The 24953-nt window shown below is 38.9% G+C and overlaps 2 protein-coding genes and 1 long non-coding RNA gene across 4 annotated transcripts in view; 2 read left to right on the top strand and 1 right to left on the bottom strand.

Annotated features, from left to right (window-relative positions):
* The window catches only part of plxdc2b (plexin domain containing 2b), a 94378-nt gene extending 90123 nt beyond the window's left edge, over positions 1–4255 (top strand). For both annotated transcript variants that reach the window (XM_056248433.1, XM_056248432.1), the window contains 2 exons: positions 2167–2327; positions 3691–4255. In XM_056248433.1, coding sequence (XP_056104408.1) covers positions 2167–2327; positions 3691–3810 — 281 coding nt within the window. In that variant the 3' untranslated portion in view covers positions 3811–4255. The remainder of the gene's footprint in view (positions 1–2166; positions 2328–3690) is intronic.
* A 3659-nt stretch (positions 4256–7914) lies between these two features.
* Positions 7915–24131, top strand: nfx1 (nuclear transcription factor, X-box binding 1). The gene is made up of 24 exons (XM_056248431.1): positions 7915–8048; positions 8522–9448; positions 10464–10625; positions 11067–11150; positions 11306–11411; positions 11698–11769; positions 11861–12000; positions 12109–12208; positions 12904–13121; positions 13219–13316; positions 13405–13435; positions 13768–13850; positions 13937–14045; positions 14142–14261; positions 15000–15079; positions 15249–15479; positions 15932–16005; positions 19180–19278; positions 19616–19657; positions 20266–20361; positions 20799–20865; positions 20961–21106; positions 21260–21364; positions 23999–24131. The coding sequence occupies exons 1-24, from the start codon at positions 8027–8029 to the stop codon at positions 24072–24074; spliced, it is 3288 nt and encodes a 1095-aa protein (XP_056104406.1). The 5' UTR covers positions 7915–8026; the 3' UTR covers positions 24075–24131.
* LOC130083403 (uncharacterized) lies at positions 16386–18454 on the bottom strand. The gene is made up of 2 exons (XR_008806829.1): positions 18399–18454; positions 16386–16602 (listed from the first exon to the last, which is right to left on the bottom strand). It is a non-coding gene; the product is annotated as an uncharacterized LOC130083403 (long non-coding RNA).
* Positions 24132–24953: the final 822 nt, after the last annotated feature.

Below are 24953 nucleotides of genomic sequence, written 5' to 3'. Positions count from 1 at the left end.
TAACAACAGAAACCCTGCTTCATTATTAGTTCTTCGCTTCTTCCCTGTAATGTCTGTCAATCATTTTGGCACCCTTTGACTTAAAGAACTGTATAATACACTTTATACTTGATAGGACTTTTTTTTTTTTACTTTTAAAGTCGGTCATTTATCAGACATTTCTGGACCTAAGAAAGTTAGTTCACGTATTGACAAAAGAGATATAGAGCCAACAAATTACACATGAGTCAAAGCATTACATATAAACTGCAAAATTGTTCAGTAAGGAGCAGTATGTGGGTATACTGTAAGGATATAGCAATGCAATGCAATATTAAAATTAAATATAACAATGTAGAATAAAGTTATTGACAGAAAAGAAGAACAATGACACCCTGTCAAGCTACAGTATGTGCAGAGATGTTTTCACTGATCATGGAGCCACAGATATATAAAATGAAAGATGAAGTGGAGTTACAGAAGATATTTTGAAAAATAAAAATGTTGTCCATAAAAAGAATGTCATTAGGATCCGAAATGGACAAAAAACAGTTGAAACATTATTCAAAATATCTTCCTTTGTAGGTTTCATGTAACCTAATGTAGTCAGGTTAATTTACTTATATTGAATATATCTGTCTTGAATAAAATAAGGTCATTTAGATGTCACTACATAATGGTAATGCATTTTTAGACATACAGTTTGTATGATTTACATTTAGATAAAGCAGATCCAAATGGCATCTGTACATTTATAACCGACACTGTAAGAAAAAGAATGAGGTTTTCCTACTCATTTGGTAGTCTCAAAGCTGCCACAGAGTCTGCTCAGCAGGTTTTTATAGGAGCCTGGCTGTAGTGCAAACACACAAGAACTGTAGACCACAGTAAATCTTTCTGGGGCCGGTTGGAAATGTCCGAAATACAAAATTAAGGTTTATGGCTTTGTCTCTCTTCCATCTTTAATCTTTTATCTGCCTGTTAGACAGATACACAAGCCACAGAAACCCAAAGACGCAAACAGTATAAATTTGTTGTGGAGACAGTGCTCTCTTCTGTTCAAAAGACGAACTACAAGATTCAACCTTCAACTGGTTTCTTCAAGTAGGTACAGCTGCAGAAAGGAGATCTCCAAAATGGGGCGTGAACTCCAAAAGTGGGCAGAACCTCCTAAAGGGGATACTTGTGCTATTGGTTCTGGCTTCAGCCAATTGTCATTGACTTACATTTAAAAATAAAAATTCGTAAATTACAGATCGTTTCTAGTTATCAAATATAAAAAGTTAATTTTACATGTGGGTTAAGTTGTGCTCTATTTCTTTGTTCTAAGCGACGGGGCGTCCCGGTGCTCGAGATTCGCATGGTATAAGGGGGCAGTGACGCTGGGTGCAACTAAAAAGGTCCCATTGTCTGGTGAGGTCAAGTTGGGGATTAACAGACGGCCCGGCTCGGTGATCTCATTTCATATGATCTTATTAACTACTTATATCTCCTGGACTGCCATTTTCTTTAGCACGCTATTCAGCGCAAATCCCACCCTGCTGTCAATTTCATTGGTTAAGGTTAAGGGTAGGTTTAGTGGTAAGGATTTGTTATAGCATTAGGAAATCAGCACTGTGATTGCATGACCAATAAAATCTTTAAAATCGGCTGTGCGGCAGAGATTGCACTGAACAGGCTTAATGCACAGCTTTACTACTTCCTGAACTTCAGCCAGCCCTTTGTTTCCTGTCTGTCATTATTGGACAAACTGATTAATCCAGGTGTGCCTGATTATTGTTACTGAGGCCAGGCGCACCTGGATTAATCAGTTTGTACAATGATGACAGACAGGAAACAAAGGGCTGGCTGAAGTTCAGGAAGTAGTGAAGCTGTGGCATAAAGCCAACTGGTTTGAAAAAATCACACATGCATGTCATGTGTCTGTCTGTCAATAGGAGGAAGCCACACCCTATTTTGGAGCTCCACCCTGATTTGGAGATCTCCAGCCTCAGCTATACCCTTTTCGGTTTTTAAGGCAAGGATGAGATTGAGTGGAAAAAAGAGCCTCCATTCTTGATTCATCCTCATTGAAAATATTACAAGCAGTGCAGTTATGTGTGTACAAAGACAGACTGATTCATTCTGACAGTATGAGTGACTGCATCAGTGTTAAGAAGTTTAAATACGGTATAATGTGTGTTTCAGCTGCTGCAGCAAAAAGCACAGCAGAGAACAGCACTCACCCCCTGCACATGGGGCTGATCCTTGGGATGATCCTGCTTCTGCTAGTGATGGTAGCCATCGTCCTGGTGACCATCTACGTCTACCACCACCCAAGCTCTGCTGCGGGACTCTTCTTCATTGAGGTGAGAGTGTGTAGGTAATAGTTAAAAGGATGAGATTGAGTGGAAAAAAGAGCCTCCACTCTTGATTCATCCTCATTGAAAATATTACAAGCAGTGCAGTTATGTGTGTACAAAGACAGACTGATTCATTCTGACAGTATGAGTGACTGCATCAGTGTTAAGAAGTTTAAATGCGCGCATGTGGGCAGCTCCTGTAGCAGCAGGGGTGGTAGCCATGGTAGCGAGGGAGAGTGACAGTCGCCCAGCCAATCATTTCATTTGTTCCGAATGGATTAAGTAGCTGTGTTTATTGCAGCCCTGAGAGCACTACATTTGTTATACTCTCCTTTTCAGAGTACTTACATTTTAAATATGTATTGGTATATAAAGACAGTTTAAACAAATTTGGGAAAAAGTGTTTTAGAAAAAACCTGCCTACCCTGCCTTTAAAGTGCAAACATAATATAGCCTATAATAGTAAACTATAAGTATGATGTTATGTGTACTTAAATAAAAAACTTACAAGTAGGCTATACTTGCAGTATAAATCGGTAACACTTTATTATATACTTGAACTTTACTTAAGCATACTTGATAAAATGATCTTGAAGTATAATGTAGATCAGGTTAGAGCTGGTATAGTGCTGGTCTTAGTTGTGGGCCAATATAGTAATGCTGTTGTCAAGCCAAACTGAGGTGTAGCTGGTCCATTAGCACTCCTGCTTCCCATTCTGGTGACCAGCAAACCAGAAACCAGCTTGCAAAACATACCTTATGCTGGTGACCAGCAATGCTTTATTTTTTAGCAGGGAAGAACATTTTATGGTGCTTTTGCATTCTTGAAAGCTTCAGTCCTCATTTATTGTTGTTAAAGTTGATTGTTTGCTCTGCAAAGGCAAGAAAGTCTGGAAAGGTCTGGAATGACATGATGGTGAGTAAATGACAATATTGCCATTTTGTGTGAACTATTACTTATTAAAAGCAAAAAAGGGATGCAGAAATTCTATAACTGCAAATTGTTAAAGGAATAGTTCACTTAAAAATGAAAATTTTGTCATCATTTACTCACCCTCAAGCTGTTTCAAACCTGTATGAATTTCTTTCTTCTACTGAACATAAAGGAAGATATTCTGAAAAATGTCGGTAACCAAACAGTTGATGGACCCCATTAACATTCATACTATGACACAATTGATGCTGACACAATTTTAATTTTGAACTATTCTTAATTCAGGAATGTTTGTTGGCTTGAATTTGTTTTTATGTATCTTAATACATGTAGAACTAGTAGAATATGTATGTATTGACATTGATGGTAAGTGCATATTTAAAAAAATATGAGAAAAAAAAAAAACGTATCATTATCAAATTCATACATTTACAGAGACGTCCCAGCCGATGGTCAGCGATGAAATTTCGCCGAGGTTCTGGTCATCCAGCATACGCAGAGGTAGAGCCTATGGGTCAAGAAAAAGAAGGCTTTATTGAATCAGAGCAGTGCTGAGATTTGACCTTTGACTTCTTAAGTCACACACAGCCCAGCAACCTTTTTGGTGTCTTGCTACAAATCCACACATCTCAAATCATAAGTTCCACCAACCCCCGTGAACACTGACGAAACTGAAAACAGTGAGGGTGTGGTGTTTGAATGAAAGAGGCATCCACAAAACAAATGCTTGGATCCAGCTTTTAACACTCCGAACAAAACATCTACATTCAGAGGAAACGTTCAGCAGCTTCTGCTCGGTTCCTGTCATGACGTGGGGAGCAGCTCTGGAAACCTTGATTGTACTGGATGAGGCTTTGACCTTTCACCCTCAAAATCCCCATTGAACTGAAGGCAGTTACGTTTGATTCTCTGATTTGATGTGCCTCTCAGAGATGTTTCTTGTCTTGACAGTTTCTGAACTGCACATTCATTATATAGACCTTTATATATCTTAAAAATGGGTTTTGTAGGGTTTTTATGTTTGTTTTCCAGATTATTTTTGGCATATTCTCTTATGATTTTATCTCTTTGATTTGAACTGATGTTTTGGAGTATGTTGGATGACCTTTCCACAGTTATAGATACTGTGTCTCTTCCTCTTGTTTGGATACAATTGGAAAATGTTCTGTGAACAAATGTGCCAACAGTATTGATTAACATTTTTCATCCATATTCCAACCATTTAGGACATTTTGCACATATCCACTTAATGCACATATATCGCTTTTTTCAAGTTTAATTTTCCCTCAACTTATGTTACTAATGCATATTTACAAGACAGGCGCTTGTGAGATTGCGTGTGTGCATCTTTGTTTAGAGTTTTCTGTTGTTGTTTTTGTCGTTATATTACGGTACACGATCCCTTACACTGACAGTCCTTACATTGAGTTGTTATATAATATTTGATATAGAGCTCTCCCTCTGCTGTCAAGGTCATCTCAGTTTCAAAGATTAGAAGCCGTGGAATTGAGAACTGCAATAATGAATTCATTTTGACTTCAAGAATGTGAATTATTACTCTACAGAATGAGAAACACAACACATTACAACCTTGTATATGATGAACATTCAGTAGGCTATGTTCTAAATAATTCCCATTGTGTTCAATAGTAATGGGGATTTTACTTTTGAAGGTTTACAATATTTATCCTTATAAAACTGATTTAGTTATGGCACATTGTATTACCACCTTCTTTAAAAATGTATCTTAAAGACATTTTGAGTATTGTGACCAAAGAACTGTCATCATTACACACAAACAGAATATATAGAATGAAAACAATTGAAAAACATTTCCTTAAGACTGTACAACTTGTTGAGATGGACAGTAGTAGATATTTTTGTCTTCTGTTTCATTATTTCAGCAAACCTATGCATTGGGGCAGTTCCTGAGAGTTTATTTTCAATGTCTTTTAGGCGTTTTTAATAATGCATGCAAGGGATATTTTTCCTCCTCTTTTATTATCCTCATAACAGGGTGGCTCACCAAAAATCAAGGTCTAAATTCTATTTTTATCAACTTTCTTCACTGGAAGACCTGATTATTTTCAACAAATGTATCGTGTGTGTGTGTGTGTGTGTGTGTGTGTGTGTGTGTGTGTGTGTGTGTGTGTGTGTGTGTGTGTGTGTGTGTGAACACTAAATCTGAATGTATATGAGTGCACACTAATATGGGGTTTGAAGTGGATGTTTTATTTTGTGAAATAATCTCAAAGAAAACGTTTGTTGAATGAGATAAATTTTCTGTTCAGCAGTGATGTCTGCTATCAGAATTCGAGGAAACAAACATATTAGCGACCTGCATTTTTGATAATCATAATCGTCATTTGTGCTACACCATTGAGAGACAGTGAAATGCACAATGCTGTAATCTGTGTAATCTTGTGTTACTACTGTCAATTTGATTACATAATAAAATTTGATTAAATAATAAATGAATGATTCTGTTTTAACTCTTTCCCCGCCAGCGTTTGTTTTTAAGTTTGCCAGCTTTTTTTATTATTTTCACAAACTTTTCATGGCCCCCATAATATTTTGTTGTATGAATATCTAAAACATGCAATAACCTATATCAAAAGAAAGAACAGGGACTCTTCTGTTAAACAACAACAACAACAACAACAACAACAACAACAACAACAACAAAAAAAACGTTTTTTTTTCTAGCTTCATGCAATCTTTTTTTATTTTATTTTTTATCAACACTTGAATGTAGGTAAGGGAACATTCCCGCTCAGACTCGGACCGCAGCACGTGCCGAGTGAGTGCAACCGAACTCAGACCTTTTCCCTCCTACAACTACGTGAACTATCTCGAGGCCCACAGAGAAGGAAATGAATAGTTGACTAAAGTCGTTATTTTTGTTGTTTTTTGCGCACAAAAAGTATTCTCGTCGCTTGATAAACTTAAGATTGAGCCACTTGATGAACCCACAAACTTGATGACACTTCTGAGTGTGACAGCTCCCAGGATGAAAGTAGTGAACCAGACATCTCAGATCTGTCAGTTGGTGACTTTATTATTGTGAATTTTGAGACCAAATGCAACAGTTACCATTATAGTGGCTTGGTTGAGAGCCTGAGGGCAATGAAGTTAATGCAAGATTCCTCAGAAGAATCCGAGGGAGCACTGGCAAAGACAAAGCCACATTTGCATTCAAAGAAAATTATGTGGGATCTGTCCTGAATGATGTGCTGAAGAAGCTTCCTAAACCTCGAAAAGTTGGAGGAACTGCAAGTATGGAACAACTAATATTTCCCTGCAACCTTGATGGATGGAATATCCAATAGTCATTTTCACTGTGCTAAGGTCTGGAAGTTCAAATTGTTCTTTTGTTATCACAAGTTCAAAACTGGGAAACTGTTTAACAAAATTGGAAATGAGAACTAAACACACTGGAGGGACGTTCTTTCTGTCAAACACGTTTAGTGTGTGTGTGTGTGTGTGTGGTTGGACATGACTTGATTAACATATAACCATATAACCAACATCTGCATATAACCATGTCAGGGCCACTATCGTCAAATACGATTGACAATTAGCATACAGTTTGGATTTGCAGTATGGCTCCGTTCTGGGCGAGAACTCCCTGCGCATCCAGGCAGCAACAACCCTCCTTCTGGGTAAACAGACCAGAACCAACATGAATGTATTGCAGATATAATTAATTTAAGATTTTAAAATACAACATAATTCGAGAATTTATTCTGATTCAAGTGGAATGAATCAGTGCGTTGTGTTGATTGTGTAGCAGCCCTTTATAGTATTCTAAATATGAAATCTAATAGAGAAGATGTAATGCTAGATATTCAACAAAGTTTATTTAGATTACAGAGACTACGGATAGATGTGAGATTCTGCTGGGTACCTGCCCACGTAGGTATAAAAGGGAATGAGGGAGCAGACAAAGAAGCAAAAAAAATCAACCAGGATGAACAATGTCATAAATATACCCCCTGGAAAAGGAGAAGCTAAGGCGATAATCAAAAAAGAAATGATGAAGAAATGGCAGGACAGGTGGGATGTGGATAAAAGTGGAAGGAAATATCACAGCTTGCAAAAATCTATTAATGCTCAGGGTGTGAATAGAAGTAACAGAAGAGAGGAGAGCGTTTTAACCAGGTTCGGTTTGATCATGCAGGGTTAAATAAAACATTGTTTTTAATGGGCAAAAGTCAATCAGATTAATGTTTGGAATGTAGGTCCAAGAAAGATGTAGAACATGTAGGCTACTATTACATGTAGGGAATATAGGGATGAGATGAGGCTAAATCAAGAGATATCTCAGGCGAATGGAGTTTCATTAGGCACAACAGGAAATGGGGTAAAGGATACACAGAAAGCAGTTGTACAATATCTGAAAAATATAGGGATATATAATATATATATTTTTATATAAAGTAGTCCCAACGAACATAGTTCATGCTACATACTCCGATACAGTAGGTGGCGGGATGCACCTTCAAAAGTCATGGTTGCAATCTGCCATAAAACAAAAAGAAGAAGAAGCTGTGACGCTGCAGTCACATGTTTCTCTGTCAGCGACCTCTGTCTTCTGATTGGACAAACAGTTTCAGTACAACTATAGCACCAACTCAGTCCAGTGAGTGTAGTTCCTAATATACCGGTATTCATAATCTGTGCCTCTTTTTTTATGGGCTTCTCGGTGTAATTATCACATACTCAGCAGTCCTGAGAAAATCTCGTCTAAACTGTCTTGAATTCCTGCTGAATGGCTGAAGCCTTCGTTACAGGTAACGTAAGCGGTAATGGCTACTCATAACGGCTAACTAGCTGTAGTGAAGTGTGTGTGTGTGTGTGTGTGTGTTTACGAATGTGACGGTGAACTCAGCCTTTTATCTCCGCAATATTATCTCAGTATTTGAGAAATAAAATAAAGAGATGTCTTGTAACAACTGTTCAGAGAATAATATTCAGTCATCGTCACGTCACGTCCATAAGGTCGATGTGTAAGAGTGTCAGTAAATTCATGAATCATATCTGGTCGACACTCGACAGACATTCTAACACTATAGAGAAAAGCGAGTGACGTCTATTCTTTGTCATGTGACGTTACAGCATGTTGCAAAAAAAGCTGTGTCAGTATCAGAGTGTACACAATGTCCAGTGCTTACAAAGCATCCAGTCATAGCTATATAGATAATGCTATAGTAATAAAGTCAAAGGGCAGAAAATAATCCTGTCAACCATTTGTCTTCACTTTTAGACACATCAAAGTTGAACCCAGAGTCTGCTGAGTTTGTACCGCAAGCTAAAACCAAGCAGCCCCACTCTAGGAGAAGTTACAGTCAGCTGGACCACAGTCAGGACTGGGGGGCTCAACATGTTAGGCCTCATCCTCACTTTAGACAGTTCAGTGCGACTGATCACAGTCAAAATGATTTTGAAAACCCTGCCAGCAATACATTATTCACTCCTGACCTTGCCATCAGAGGAGGCTTAAGAGGTAGAGGCAGAGGAAGACAAATAGGAGGACGAGTATATGGTGGGCGCAATAATGATCGTCACCCTCAGAGTGAGAGATGGACAAAACGTGGAAGTGATAGTGACTGGTCAGGTAGGGGCCGTGGAGCTGGTGGTCCTAAGCGACCCAACACGCCCACTTCTAACAGATCGACAGATGAGGAGAAGGAAAGAACAACTGTGGAAGCAGATGTAAGTAAGTCTTATCAAGACAGCCGACGGAAGAAGCCCAATAAAGTAAGAGCTGAGAGATCGATAAATGAGCCTTTGCCCAGGAATAGGGAGGAGAACCAAGAAAACCAGGGTGTTGGAGGAGACGCAAAGCCTACAGCAGTTCATGAACATCCAGAGTCTGAGCAGAGGAACCATAAGGGATGGAGAGGTGGAGACCGCCGCATACAGTCCAGTTCCCAGAGGAAAGGGCCGATGCCTAACCATGGGATTGAGGGTAACTGGAGAGAAAGAGAACCTGTTCAGATCAGAGGAGAGGAGAGGAGAGGTGCAGAAGATGACAGTGAAAGACATGAGGAGTCCAACAGGAACAGAGAAGGTGCGAGAGGGAAACGGGCACTACTGCAGAATCCAGTGCCGAGGAGAGGTGGAGGGCCTGAGCGAAGAACAGGACCGGTGAAATGCATGGAGCCTCCCAAAAGCAAAGAAACACAGACAGGTGATGTGCTTTAGGTCAGGAAGTTCACACATATACAATTTCTTGTTTTGTTGTTGCACCTTTTACAAATGATTGTCACTTCTCTAGAACCTACAGTTACTGTACACCCTGATTGTAAATACTTTGATAATTATGATAATTGATAATGTATGATATTTAAAGGTGCTCTAAGCGATGTCACACGTTTTTAGGCCAAAACATTTTTTATCACATACAGCAAACATCTCCTCACTATCCGCTAGCTGCCTGTCCCCTGAACACACTGTAAAAAAAACCCGGTCTCTGTAGACACTCCAGGCTCCACAAACAGCAACAAAAACAAACTGGGCCAACCCGCACCACGAAACATAACAAACAGCGTTCCAGCCAAAAACCGGCAAGAAGGATTTGGGGGTGGGGTTTGGGGGGTTAATGCGCGGATGAGGAGGGAGGGAGGGTCTAGCTAACCTCCGTTTTGTTTGACAATACTTCGAACGTCAACAAGAAGTGACATGACCCAACATCACTTAGAGCACCTATAAAAGGACAAGTTTGCTGATTTTCAACCAGCTTTGTTTTGTTGCAAAGTCAGTATTATGTAAATTATATTTGTAAATATGTAAATTAACAATGTGCACTCCTTAATGTTAGCTGTTGTCAGATCTACCCATTTATTTGACACAAAACATGTAATTTTGGATCATCCGTCGGACTTTTGACAGGTCCCAGGCTTTTGTTAATACTAAAGATTGCATTTATGCATTCTGACAGTCAGATGGACGGAGGGGTGGTGCCCAGTGCATTATGGGTGTTGGAAGTTTTCCTACCTTTCTGGCAAAAGGGAATTCAACAGCCATTTTTTCTAGTCATTGAGCACAATAAAAACAAACAAAAAAATGCTTTATTAAAAGCCCATCTGGCCAGCTGTGAATTATCCCTTTAATGATGGACAAATGAGTCTGACAGTTTTTCTGTCTCTCTTAATGACATGCTTTTTAACATCTTCAACATTGTGTGTGTGTGTGTATTTATATAGGTTGTCTAATTGAGCAGCTTACAGAGGAAAAGTATGAGTGTATGGTCTGTTGTGAAGTTATCCGGGTTATGGCTCCGGTTTGGAGTTGTCAGAGCTGTTTCCACGTATTCCACCTTAACTGCATCAAGAAATGGGCTCGATCACCTGCATCTCAAGCTGATGGTATGTTAACTGCCTCTCACCTTGGATAGAGGACATTACCATAGACTGTATATATAGCTGTCATTAGAAGAGTCCCGCTTTGGACTGCATATGTGCATTGCCAGGATCACCCTGAAATATCCACTTTTTAAGGCTATTTGAGTTTAAGAAGCAACATTTATGAAACGGTTTATGTCAGATTTTATTGTTTATTTCAAATATGTGATTTTGTTGAGAAATTTTTAGATTTAAGTAGATAGCAGTTGTTTCTGCATACCTGAAATAGCTTCCTGGAGGCATTGCAAGTATGGACTTTAACTTACTATACTGGCAGGCTACTGTATACAGGATTTCAAAAAAACAAAAACAAGTGTCAAATACAGTGGGCTAACCCTCAGCAGTGTCTGTTGTACAACAGTAACCATAGTTTAATAACAAATTTAAATGGTTCAATATTTACAGATGGCATTGGCACTGAAGGTTGGCGTTGTCCTGCATGCCAGAATGTGGCACTGAAAGCCCCAAATGTGTATACCTGCTTCTGTGGTAAGATTATTGTGTTCTGCACCTCACATGATGTTTTGTCGTAATCTTTCGAATTTTGTGAAATGATAATTTGGGTTTATTTATTTAATGGATAGTGCTGTAAAACTGAAGGTTCTCTAGATTTCTGTTTATTCACCTTTCATTTTAATGAACAGGGAAGGTGACCAATCCTGAGTTTCAGCGCACTGAGATCCCTCATAGCTGTGGAGATATGTGTGGGAAAAAGAGGAGTGGAGCGGAATGCAATCACCCCTGTAACATGTAAGCACAAAACCATATATTAATGATCAACAGTGGACCTTTTTTGCCTGTGTACATTTGCCAAAATTGACCACACCATAAGAAACATGTCTAATGAATTTGATACCAGCTTAATTAATATAGATGCTTTCTTAAGAGTGATTACTCAACTAGTCATTCAGGCAACTCGATTTCTTTTTAAATTGTTTGCACAGCTGTGATTTTGTCTATATTTATGATAAGTCTAATGACATGGGTCAATCCAGTGTTGACATTCTTGCTTAAGACTTTCTCTTGTGCTTTGTAGCTTGTGCCATCCTGGGCCCTGCCCACAATGCCCTGCTTTTATCACCAAATCCTGCATTTGTGGGAGAATGAGGTACTATTAACTATTTCTAATTAACTCTATATGAAATGCTTTACCCAGAAATATGGAGGCAAAACAACAGCGTTTTCTTGTGTGTGCGCAGTAAGCAGGTGCGTTGCAGTCAGGCAGGACCTTTGCTTTGTGAAGAAGTCTGTGGGGCTCTTCTGAACTGCTCAGAGCACTCCTGTGCCCAGGTGTGCCACTCAGGGCCATGCCAACCCTGCCGACTTCGTGTCCAGCAAGGTCAGTAGTGCACAGTAATCCTTGTGTCATTTGATTGGTTTCAGAGTCTATACAGTAATCTAATTTTATACGTGGTAATTCTCCAGCAATGTATTTGTACCCTTTTAGCCTGCTTCTGTGGTGTGGTGTTCAGGGAGGTGGCATGTGGAACTGATCATGAGAATTTTGATGGATCAGGATATTTCTCCTGTTGCAAGCCATGTGGAAAGTATGTTGTACTAACTTAAAATCTCCTCACTTATCAATGTATGACATAGGGGTGGTGTATGATATAATTTTATTTCACTTTAACGATATATATCACGATATAGTTATTTTTGCTTTAAATAAGGTAATGATATAAAAAAAACTGATACCATTGAAATTTCATAATTCTTATCACCATTTTTAATATCGTAAAAAAAACTAATACTAGCCTAAAAAAACTCTCAAGCTTCCTGAAGACAAGTAAACTGAGAAATCAAACTACAATAGAACAAAGACTACCTGAAAAACTTCAAGCACTAGAAATACTACATAAAATGTATAAAGTAATCAAATACTTATAAAAAGTAAATTAAACAAAGCACAGCACAGCATCGTCACATGAGCGTAACCACGATAGAGACGATAGTCCAAAATCTCTACCGGTTGTCAAATTTCTACTGGTTAATCGTGTCTACCATCTATATATCGCCCACCCCTAGGATGACATTAAATAATTTAACAACATTACTCTATGCAGAGCCTTGATATCAAACTTACCTTGTGTTCTAGACCTTTTTTTTATTTTATTATGTGTTTCATTAATTATTTTTGACCTTTGACCTTTTGGTTATTTTCTAAAGACATTTGTATTCATTAATTTTGCATGCATTTTCAGTTAATGTTTGTGAGCTCTCATCTGTCAATCTGTTGCTCTAGGGTGCTAGACTGCCAGTCTCATCGCTGTCAGCAGCCATGCCACCCTGGGCAGTGCCAGCCGTGTGCACTCAGCCCCAAGCTGGTACGCAGTTGTTCGTGTGGACAGACTCCACTCTCTAAGCTTCTAGAGCTTGGCTACCCAGAGAGAAAGACCTGTACTGACCCCATCCCCTCCTGTGGCAAGACCTGCAACAAGCCTCTGCCATGTGGAGATGATGGTATGGGCCAGTTTTTTTGTACATAAATTGAACTGAAATATAAGTTAGTTGTTAAAAGTGTTATATTTCTTTTGCACTTGTGTCTGATCTGCTGTAGATTCTGTCCACTTGTGTGAAAAGCTCTGCCATGAGGACAGCTGTGGGCCATGCTCTTTGACATCATCTATTAAATGCAGATGTGGCAGTAATAGCAAGGTTGGACTGCTATTTTACAGTTGCACTAAAGTCAGAGAAGTTCTGAAAACAGCAAATGTAATTCATACTCTGTTTTTTTTTTTTATAGGAAGTTCCTTGTGCAGCGATTCAGACTGAAGGTAAGGCTTTTGGTGATTGTGATTGTGATAACAGGGCAGTTATTGTAACTAACACTTTATTTAACACATTGTGGGCCAGATTTAAATAAATGAATAAATTTTGCATTTGAAAGGGAAACTCCTACAAATGCATATGCGATAAGGTCAGCCACAAAAATAACTGTCCACGGCTTTTCAACTCTAATTTTTCACGGCGGGTCGTTAGTAAATCCTGACTGTGGTTTTTTTAACGCCAAAAGAGGGTTTGCACTGGTGCAAGCTGTTAGTAAATCTGGCCCTATATGTACTATTCCAGAGTAGCAAATGTAATGCTAAAGTACTGTCCTCTACAGAGGACATGGTGTTTACCTGTGAGAAACGCTGCATCAAGAAGCGCTCTTGCGGCAGGCACAAGTGTGGAGAGTTGTGTTGTGTGGTGAGTCTTTTATGTTTTCATGAATGTTTTATCTGGGTGCAATAATAACAAGACAGGTTTAAGTAAACATTCTCTGTCTTTATCAGGATATGGAGCATAAGTGCTCAATGATTTGTGGCTACAAGCTCAATTGTGGTCTACACCGATGTCAGGACCTTTGTCACCGTGGCAACTGCCAGCCTTGTTGGCAAACCAGTAAGCTTTACCACCAGGGTGACACCCGTGTATTGAACATCTTGATGTATGTCCATCCCTTTTCTTCATATCAGCATTGTGTGTGTTTATTCTAAGGCTTTGACGAGTTGGCATGCTTCTGTGGGGAGACTGTGCTCTTCCCGCCCATCCCTTGTGGAACCAGACCTCCTGAATGTAAAAACTTGTGTACCCGGAGTCATGATTGTGATCACCCAGGTACTCCTGCCTGCTCAGAAAATCACAGATATACTTAATAACAGATATATGTGAAGATAGATGTATACACATATACTGTATATGGTTGATTATGAAAGTTGTCAGTCTGTACGTTCCTACCCTTGACATTTTTCAGTTCAGATACAATTGCAAACATTGAAACATACTAAAGTAATGTACTAATGTATACTAAAAGTAAATGATGAACTGAATCATAAACTTGAATTACACTACCGTTGCATAAGGCTGCATTTATTTGTTTAAAAATACTTCCTGATATATTTTCTAATATTTTTTTTAAATTAAAATAACCTTTTTCTATTTTTATATACTTTAAAATGCAATTTATTCCTGTGATGGTAAAGCTGAATTTGCAGCATCATTGCTCCAGTCTTCAGTGTCACATGATCCTTCAGAAATCAATATGCTGATTTTCTTCTCAAGAAACATTTCTTATTATTATCAATGTTGAAAACAGTTGTGCTGCTTAATAATTTTGTGGAAACCATGATATATTTTGTCAGGATTCTTTGATGAATAGAAAGTTGAAGAGCAGTATTTATTTGAATTAGAGATATTTTGTAGCAATGTAAAAGTCTTTACTTTCACTTTTGATCAACTTAACGCTCCCTTGCATAATGAAAGTATTATTTTCTTAATGACCCTAAACCTTTGAAAAGTAATATGAATTGTAAAGGTTGTGCAGCTAATGGTTTTGTTTCTATGATTTTCCCATAGTGTTCCATTCATGCCATAGTGATGAGATATGTCCTCCCTGTACCTACCTCACTAAGAAGTGGTGCATGGGTAATCATGAGGTAAAAAGACGTTTTAAAACAACAAGCCAAGTTTTTGTTTTTTTCACATTTTAAGCGTAGCATTTGAAAAGTGGGTGGTTTTAAATGCAATACATTTTCTATCAAATCCTATTTAGCACTCTATTCAAGGAAAGTTCCAAATCATCATCATTTTCACATTTCTCCCTAGCAAAGGAGTAATATCCCATGCCACCTACAGGACATCTCATGTGGTTTAGTGTGTGAGAAGCTCTTACCTTGTACTTCTCATCGGTGTAAGAGGATATGTCACCGCGGGGAATGTCAGGCAGATGGAGAGTGTAAGCAGCCATGCACTCATCCTAAACCTGGCTGTGGGCACCCCTGTGCTGCTCCCTGCCATCCAGGAATCCCCTGTCCACCCAATATCTGCAGTGCCAAGGTACAGCCTTTCCCTCTTCCTAAATCTACTCAGTTGGTTATTGATGGAACATGCAGTTATTGCTCAAAGCAGTCCTTTGTTTCCTCGGCCGTAGCCTAATCTGATTCCTCAGCTGCAGGGTTCTTGTTGTCTGGCACATGCTCACCAGACAAACGTTATAGATTATATGAAGTATTGGGATGAAGCAGTAAATTATGGTTTTCACATACATCTATTATGGTTGTTTGTTATAGCTTGTCACAATTAATCTTCAGATTATTTGTTGTTTTCAAGTGTGGAAAACAGATTAGAAGAATTGGATGTTTTGAGCACAAGTATTACTCCTCAGCTATATATATTTATTTTTTCGTAAACGCTTTCATTTTCTGTACTCAATTATTCTTTACCAAAAAATAATCAAAATGGTGAGCCTTGCGTTATACTCACACTTATTTCCTATTTTCAATCTCTAGGTGGCACTGCAGTGTGACTGTGGCCGCAAGAAAGAGACCGTCCCTTGTGCTGATGCAGCCAGTTCCTACCAAAGGTTAAAACATGTCAAGCTATCAAAGCCTTCATAGACATTCAGTGTGTAATTTAGTATAGTAGTGATACCGACTTAAGTTAGTTTAGTATGGAAGTAAAATAATGCCAAATTTGAAACAAAAAAAGCCTGTTGAATTGCACTACTTGAAAATAAATAGGCATTGCATTAACCATGCTTGCATTTTAATGCATTGTATTTTTAGGGCTTGCATTTTTATGGGCTGAAATTCAACATGGTTGAATATTTAAGCTGTGAATATTTCAATTCAAAACATTTCAAACACATTTTCATTATTCAAAATTCAATAATCCATCACCTTTCATATTTCACTTCCAAAATATTCAAACTGTTTAAAAATACAACCTATAATATTCAACAGGCAATTTTTGGTCCATTTTATTTCACTTTGCAAATTCGCTTCCACAAATTCAGTGGTTCAAATTCAACAGTAAATTCAACGTTGACATCCAGGAACTGCAGGAATAGCAGTAGATTACAGAGCATACTTTCCATCTGCTGTTAGTCGACCTCACCAGCAGGAGGTGCAAAAGCGCGTGTTGTTGACGAAGACCAGAGCAACAGTTAGAGCAAGCTAGCCTGGATTCCAGCCGAACTTAGCCCCGCCCACAACATTTGAGGATGGGAAGTTCAGTCTGGACTTGATCCGTTGAGAAGCAAGTATGCCCGAACCAAAGCTGTTCGGACCAATAAAATTGTCAGGGCGGGCTTTATGCGATGATGGACAGATGATCAACAGTAACGTAATCATCCACGTCACCAAAGAGCGCTTGGGTTGAATTCGTTTACAACAAAGTATGGCTGCCGCTGGAGAATTTAGATGTGTAGATTCAGCCATCGCGTCTGTTATAGAAGATATCGACAGCGCATTCATTTTAAAAGAGGAACCGAGAACTGCGAGAAGGCATTTGTCGACCGGAAAGATGTTTTTGCCGTCCTTCCTACGGGATTCGGTATCCAAATGAGTGCAGAGGCATTTTTTTCCTGGTTCTGTTGAAACCATAGCCATCTAAAGTGGGCGGGGCCGGCCGTTGCCATCTTGGCAGCGCGTCACCTCTCGTCACTCCCGGATAAAATAAAATGGGCAAAGAGGCGGGATGTGGGTGGAGCTGAGGTGCTAATGCTATATGCTACTGGCCTCGCGCTAAAGTGACAGCTGATTGAAGAAGTAAAGCCAATAGTTAAAGTTCATGTTTTTGCCCTTCGAAATACTATAATAGTTAAAAGACGTAACTAAAAGTGAGACTGTGTATCGTGATGCATTATTATTCTGCTAGTTAAAAATGTATTATCATACAGTAACTTACAATATTGCTCTGAGCTTGTGCGTGTGACAGTGATTCATGCGCATACATGTCAGTCAGCATGGCATCGCACGTCAAGTTCGTAAAGAGCTTTATTCAGTCCATTTTAAAATCTGATTTTGGCCGCCTCTCAATTTCTCAAATGGGTTAAACCAAAGATATTATCTCAGAAGTTCAAGTAAATGCACTAGAAACCCGCGCTCATTCAAGGGTGTGCATCTACTGCATGGACGGAGAGAAAGCACTGACACCTGCAGGATTTCATCTGACGGTACTTTCACTAAAAAGTTAAATAAGCATATCTGTTCCGTGAGAGCAACAGTGCCGCATAACGAGTGTGGTCTCTATATCTATAGACGTTTTTAAATCTAAACTCCAAAAAGCAACAAAATTGTCAGACATCCATTATCGTTACTGCATGCGAGGAAAAACAACTAGAAATACAGCGCTGGTTGTTCTCTCAATACTCGACAACGACGGAATCCAACGGCGTGGGCGAAGGTATAATGCGTGTATTAAATTGTATGAAATAATCTAGAAAAAAGCACAAACACGGCAGAGATGGCAAGTACAGCAGCTGCTGGAATTAGCTGAGGGTGACGTTAACAGACAGCAGACAAACGGCTAGCAGTGACAGCAGCCGCAATCCACCTGTCACTCAAGTGGCCACGCCCTTAATTATGCAGAACTTTAAGGCTTAATATAATTTCAACGGATGAGTTGTAAAAAAAATCACCCCCCTCACAGTTGTCATGAAGGGCAAAATAAGCTATAAAGACCAAAACCACTATTTGCCACCAGGCTGTAAACATATTTTTTTCTGCTGTAAAGTTGGGCATTTTAAAATGGGGGAGATACAGATTTGACTCACTTTTGCTGCCAGCCTCAAGCGGTCAGTAGATGAATTGCAGTTTAATTCACTTCCGTGTTGGTTTCAAGAGAGAGACAGGGAGGTTGCCGCTGGGTTGAAACGCCCAATAAACACAGCCCAATGGAGCAGTATCAGACTCACATTCTGACTAGAATCTGAGTATGGCGACATCAGTCTAAGAGCAAGCCATTCATTCAAACTCATTTACAGCAATTGAGCATGCATTAAGTTTTTGTGATGATTATCTGGGTCAGTATATAGCCTATGCGGAGAAGATGTATAAGACACAAAAGCTGTGTTTGTTTAATTGTGTTCGCCATGGTTACTATGCTCGTACTGCACGAGCGGAAACCAGGGATAACGCGGATATTACGTCAGTGACAGGCGACAAGTGAAAATTCCGGGACGGACAATTATTTAAAATTGGAATTTCTCTAAAATTAAAAATCTTTGGGAACTTTTGGGATATTGTAAGTACACAACTGCAGGAAATATATCACACTGTGCAAGTGATTTTTGGATATTTTATTACAAAATTCTTACATCAAACGGTATGGTACAACCGTTTGATTGACGCACATACAGTCCAATGATTTTAGGTGGTCTTGGAAATTATTGGCTGGAGTTTTTCGAGTCCTGTCCGTTCCACAGATGATTAAATTGCTTAATTTTCATTTCAGTGCTTCTAACTGTAAGTGGGTTAGGAATAGGATTTCAAGTGATTTTGAAAAAATGGTCAAAAAAGAAAATCACATACCCCACCTTTAAGCCTTGTGTTGGTAATTTGGCTGAATCACCAGCAGTTTCTTTTCTTTCTTATCCCCCCCCCCCCCCCCCGCTAAACACTAATTGTGTGCAGTCACAGCAAGTCGATACATATGAAATGAATGATATACATTTGCAAATAAGACTGCTGCTAGCAATGTCAAACATTCTTGTTGATCAGAGGTCAAACACAATTTTCATCTCTATATTCTGCAGATATGCAGCTATTGCTGTGGCCAGTAAGCTGTCAGATATGCAGCTGGGAGAGTCTGTTGATATTGGACAGCTCACAAAGAAGGAGCAGAAAAAGGCCAGGTATACTCGCAAACTATAGCTTGCTAGACTGCTTGTTTTTATTAGTCGTCCAGAAGAGTAGTCTGTGGGTCAGTGTTTACCTTATGTGCATGGCAGCATTAGTGATCTTTGCTGTTTCTGACAAGTTCAAAGTTGAAGGAGAGAACAAGTTGAACTTGACACTCACCAAGCACAAAATGCAAGTAAAAATTGTTTTTGGTGATTAAATACATTTCCAGTGGCTGGTAACTTCATAAGGAACTAATTTTAATAACTTTTACTGCAGAAGTTTGAAGTATGCTTTGTAATATGCTACAGTTGTGGAGTAACCTTTTTATTTGGACGTTCTCTTATTCAGATTGGAGTGTGATCAAGAGTGCGCTACACTGGAGAGGAACAGGTGAACTTAAAGATGAAAAAGGCTTATTTAGGGTGTTTACACTTGGCATGTTTGGTTTGATTCAAACAAACCCTGGTGTAATTGCTCTGTTAGTGTGAATATATGAACACAACATGGACCAAAGACATGTAAAGGAACCAAAAACGGGACATGATGTCACAAGATGTCACAAGATTAGAATGCTCAAGAATACCTGTTTTTTCTCATCATTGTTGCCCATCAAAGTTCTGTACAGGCATCAGTGCCCGGTGTCATAAAGCACCTCAAGTGTTTTCCTTAAGTATGACACTTAAGGTGTTATTTCCCCTTAACTAAGGGAATGACTTCAGGGTGTTACATATGATCCCTTAAACAACGCGCACACTTAATTTGAACAATGCTTATAAATAAATACCTAAATTACAATTTGTTTATCATTTAAAGTGGCTGATCGTGTTTTGTTACAAGACTTGGATTGAACCTGCTTGTACCATGAACAATTAATCCAAGCGAACCGAACTACAAGTGTGAACACACCCTTGCACATCATTTCCCTCTATCTGTGCCTGTATATATTAGATGTGTCTATGTGGGTGCGCTGGTTTTGATGTTTTCTGTTTTGCCTCTAGACGGCTAGCTGAGGCCCTGCAGATTGATCACACAGTGGATCCCTTCAACAAGTCAACATCTTCCAAATTTACTGACTCTCTCAAAGAGGATGCAAGGTGGTTCAAATTTTAAAATAGTGCAAGAATGCATCAACAGAATAAATCTATGGCATGGCAGTATGAGACATCATGATGAAGACACCATCCATTTTACTGAAATACTTCTGTTGCATTCAGTCTCGCAGTTTGATTCACTACACTTAATAAGTTCTATTACTTGCCAAATGCTTCAAAAGGATCCATACTCCGAACATAGAAATTGGGATCATATCCTTTTAAAATTAACAAATTCTTATTCTTTAATTAATGTCTGTCTCGTGGCTCAACAGCAGTAGTAACTGTGCACTAAAGCATTGGCAGTTGAGTTTGGGTTCTTGCACACATTTTGCTTTGCTTCGAAGTGTAGAATATACACCCAAAATGTTAAATGTTTAGTCTACTACAGAGCCAAGGGAAGGCCTGATCACTCACACTTAGGATTTTTTTTAATACAGGAGAGATTTCAAGTTCGTCAGTGAAGTTGAGGAAGAGATTAAAAATTTAGTTGAATTGGCTAATAAGGTAAGATGTAGACTAATGATCACACCATAAATAGTTCTTTTAAAATTGACTATCCAAACATCATTTTTCAGAGCTCTGTAATTGTTTTTCCTCAGGGTAAACCATCTAAAAGGAGTCACTGTTTCCCACCTATGAAGCGTGAACACCGGAGAATTATCCATGAGCTAGCTGAGGCATATGGTGTGGAAAGCGTCAGCTATGACAGCGAACCCAAGCGTAATGTAGTGGTCACTGCTATCAGGTCAGCAAAAACTACAAATTTTAGATTAGGAACTGTAATATTAAAAACTATTCTTTTGGTAAGCAAACACAAGTAAACTTTGAGGATGACATATGCCCTGTCAGTTGCACTGGGTACTCTTGAAAATGATTGTTCTATATGTTGTGTTTTCAGGGGGAAATCAGCATGTCCTAACTCTACTCTGGCTGCTTTGATTGAAAGGGAAACTGTTGCCAGAGCCCCTCCTCCCATTGCCCACATCAAACAACACAACAGCAAGTAGGTTCACACACACCTCTGTTTTAATTTTTTACGACTTTTTTTTAATTGTTTTTTAAAGAGGTCTCTTGTGTTTACCAAGGCTGCATTTATTTGATCAAAAATACAGTAATAGTAATAAAATATATTAATTTAAAATAAGTTTTCTATTTGAATATATTTTTAAGTATAACTTATACCTGTGATGCAAAGCAGAATTTTCAGTGTCACATGATCCTTAAGAAATCATTCTAATATGCTGATTTGCTGCTCAAGAAACATGTCTTATTATTATCAATGTTGAAAACAGTTATGCTGCCTAATATTTTTGTGGAAATTGTATCTTTTTTTTTCAGAATCTATGATGAATAGAAGGTTCCAAACAAGATCATTTATTTAAAATAGAAATTGTTTGTAACATTATAAATGTCTTTACTGATCCATGGGCTGCACGATATATCATTTTAGCATCGATATCGCGATGTGCGCAGACACAGTCTCTTTCTCTGATTTTTTTTTTAGCTTGACCAGACATGTGCACGCAAAATTAAGTCTAAATATGTTTCCGCAAGTATCTACGTAAACACTGTAGGTTATGTGTTGTAAACAATATGCTTATCATTATATTGGATCCATGCATTCATCTTAAAGTGACAGCAGCCTAATATACCCGCAGCTGTTTGTCACCACCAATGTTAATCAAACAACAAAAGAGAAAACCACTTTTGTAGCTTTAACAAAGATAAATTGTATTAATTAATTATATTAATTATATTTAATTTATACAGTGAAAACTATGCAGTGTTAATTTGCATTTGATTATTCAATGTCTGTACCTGAATAGTTAGATTTACCTGAAAAACATAAAGCACTATACTTATTGTATACTTGTTCTATTGTATCTTTGCTTGAAATTTGTTTATTATTTATGCAGATGCGCTCTCCTACAAAATTACCCCAGTCATTCTAGAATGATTAATTCTTTACAAATAGAGCTATTCAAATCATCTGGTGAAATTGTTTTCATATCGGAATATATATCGCTGAAAAACAAACTATCACAATGTCAGTTTTTTCCAATATCGTGTTGCCCTATTATGCATCGATGTTGATTAAAAGTATCACACAAATCTTATTTACCCCAAACATTTGAACGTTAGTGTATATGATTACTCTACACACTCACCTAAAGTTAGGAACACCATACTAATACTGTGTTTGACCCCCTTTTGCCTTCAGAACTGCCTTAATTCTACGTTGCATTGATTCAACAAGGTGCTGAAAGCATTCTGAAATGTTTGAAAATGTTGAAATGTTGGCCCATATTGATAGGATAGCATCTTGCAGTTGATGGAGATTTGTGGGATGCACATCCAGGGCACGAAGGTCCCGTTCCACCACATCCCAAAGATGCTCTATTGGGTAGAGATCTGGTGACTGTGGGGGCCATTTTAGTACACTGAACTCATTGTCATGTTCAAGAAACCAATTTGAAATGATTCGAGCTTTGTGACATGGTGCATTATCCTGCTGGAAGTAGCCATCAGAGGATGGGTACATGGTGGCCATAAAGGGATGGACATGGTCAGAAACAATGCTCAGGTAGGCCGTGGCATTTAAACGATGCCCAATTGGCACTAAGGGGCCTAATGTGTGCCAAGAAAACATCCCCCACACCATTACACCACCACCACCAGCCTGCACAGTGGTAACAAGGCATGATGGATCCATATTCTCATTCTGTTTACGCCAAATTCTGACTCTACCATCTGAATGTCTCAACAGAAATTGAGACTCATCAGACCAGGCAACATTTTTCCAGTCTTCAACTGTCCAATTTTGGTGAGCTCTTGCAAATTGTAGCCTCTTTTTCCTATTTGTAGTGGAGATGAGTGGTACCCGGTGGGGTCTTCTGCTGTTGTAGCCCATCCGCCTCAAGGTTGTGCGTGTTGTGGCTTCACAAATGCTTTGCTGCATACCTCGGTTGTAACGAGTGGTTATTTCAGTCAAAGTTGCTCTTCTATCAGGTTGAATCATTCGGCCCATTCTCCTCTGACCTCTAGCATCAACAAGGCATTTTCGCCCACAGGACTGCCGCATACTGGATGTTTTTCCCTTTTCACACCATTCTTTGTAAACCCTAGAAATGGTTGTGCGTGAAAATCCCAGTAACTGAGCAGATTGTGAAATACTCAGACCGGCCCGTCTGGCACCAACAACCATGCCACGCTCAAAATTGCTTAAATCACCTTTCTTTCCCATTCTGACATTCAGTTTGGAGTTCAGGAGATTGTCTTGACCAGGACCACACCCCTAAATGCATTGAAGCAACTGCCATGTGATTGGTTGATTAGATAATTGCATTAATGAGAAATTGAACAGGTGTTCCTAATAATCCTTTAGGTGAGTGTATAAGGCCCTATCGTAAATTATTATAATTATTTATATGAGTTGTTGATACTGTTATGAGGTGGACTGTATAAAGTCCTCTGGTAAATCCACACTCTGTTGTCATTCATAGTAAATAATACTTATTGGTATGGCCTGGAGAGATGTTTTTTCCCATTCATTTAGTTTATCAATGTAATATGAATGGTTTTGTTGAGTGTAAAGTGTATCATAACTAATAAAGTTATTTATTCACATTTGTTTCAGGGCTGACAATAGTAACGCTTGGATGAAACCATCTAAAGAGGAGCCCACAATTGATTATTTTGATGTGCAGGATTGATATGGAATTTTGAATAGTCACTGTAATAACAATCACAAAATAAAACTTTCCAAAGTCCATAGACTTGTATAGTGTCAGTTCTGAACACAAAGAAAGTGAGATTCTACAGCTGTGATTTATGGACATGTTTGTTAGGTTTTCCAAAGAGCAAACATGTAGGAGTTAAAATTAATGTGGTTTCTGTACACAAGTTAAAAACAAATAAAAAAATACTAGATGTATTTGAAGGTTTGGGGGTGACGCATTACAAGTGATGCGAGATATGTAATCAGATTACTTTTTTCAAGTAACTAATAAAGTAATGGGAAGGTTGTTGATTGTGGCCTGTGGAATGTTGGTCCACTCCTCTTCAATGGCTGTGCGAAGTTGCTGGATATTGGCAGGACCTGGAACACGCTGTTGTATACGCCGATCCAGAGCATCCCAAACACATTCATTCATGTTGACTGCAGGAATGTCCACCAGAACTGTTCATTTCATTTCATTCATTCATGTTGCCAGTGAATTGAATGTTCATTTCTCTACCATAAGCCGTCTCCAAAGGCGTTTCAGAGAATTTGGCAGTACATCCAACCGGCCTCACAACCACAGACCATGTGTAACCACACCACCCCAGGACCTCCACATCCAGCATCTTCACCTCCAAGATCGTCTGAGACCAGCCACCCGGACTGCTGCAACAATCGATTTGCATAACCAAACAATTTCTGCACAAACTGTCAGAAACCGTATCAGGGAAGCTCATCTGCAAGCTCGTCGTCCTCATCGGGGTCTCGATCTGATTGCAGTCTGTCGTCGTCCGATATTTGCGGTTTTTACGTGTATCGGAATCGGCCGATACGCGGCTGCTGCGTTCGCCGATAGTTTTTTCCCGGCATT

This window comes from Rhinichthys klamathensis, unplaced genomic scaffold (assembly GCF_029890125.1).
Source record: "Rhinichthys klamathensis goyatoka isolate OS25496 unplaced genomic scaffold, OSU_Roscu_1.1 h1tg000055l_1, whole genome shotgun sequence".
NCBI lineage: Eukaryota > Metazoa > Chordata > Actinopteri > Cypriniformes > Leuciscidae > Rhinichthys > Rhinichthys klamathensis.
The sequence above is the reverse complement of the archived record's forward strand: the minus strand, read 5'-3'. Positions and strand labels throughout refer to the sequence as shown.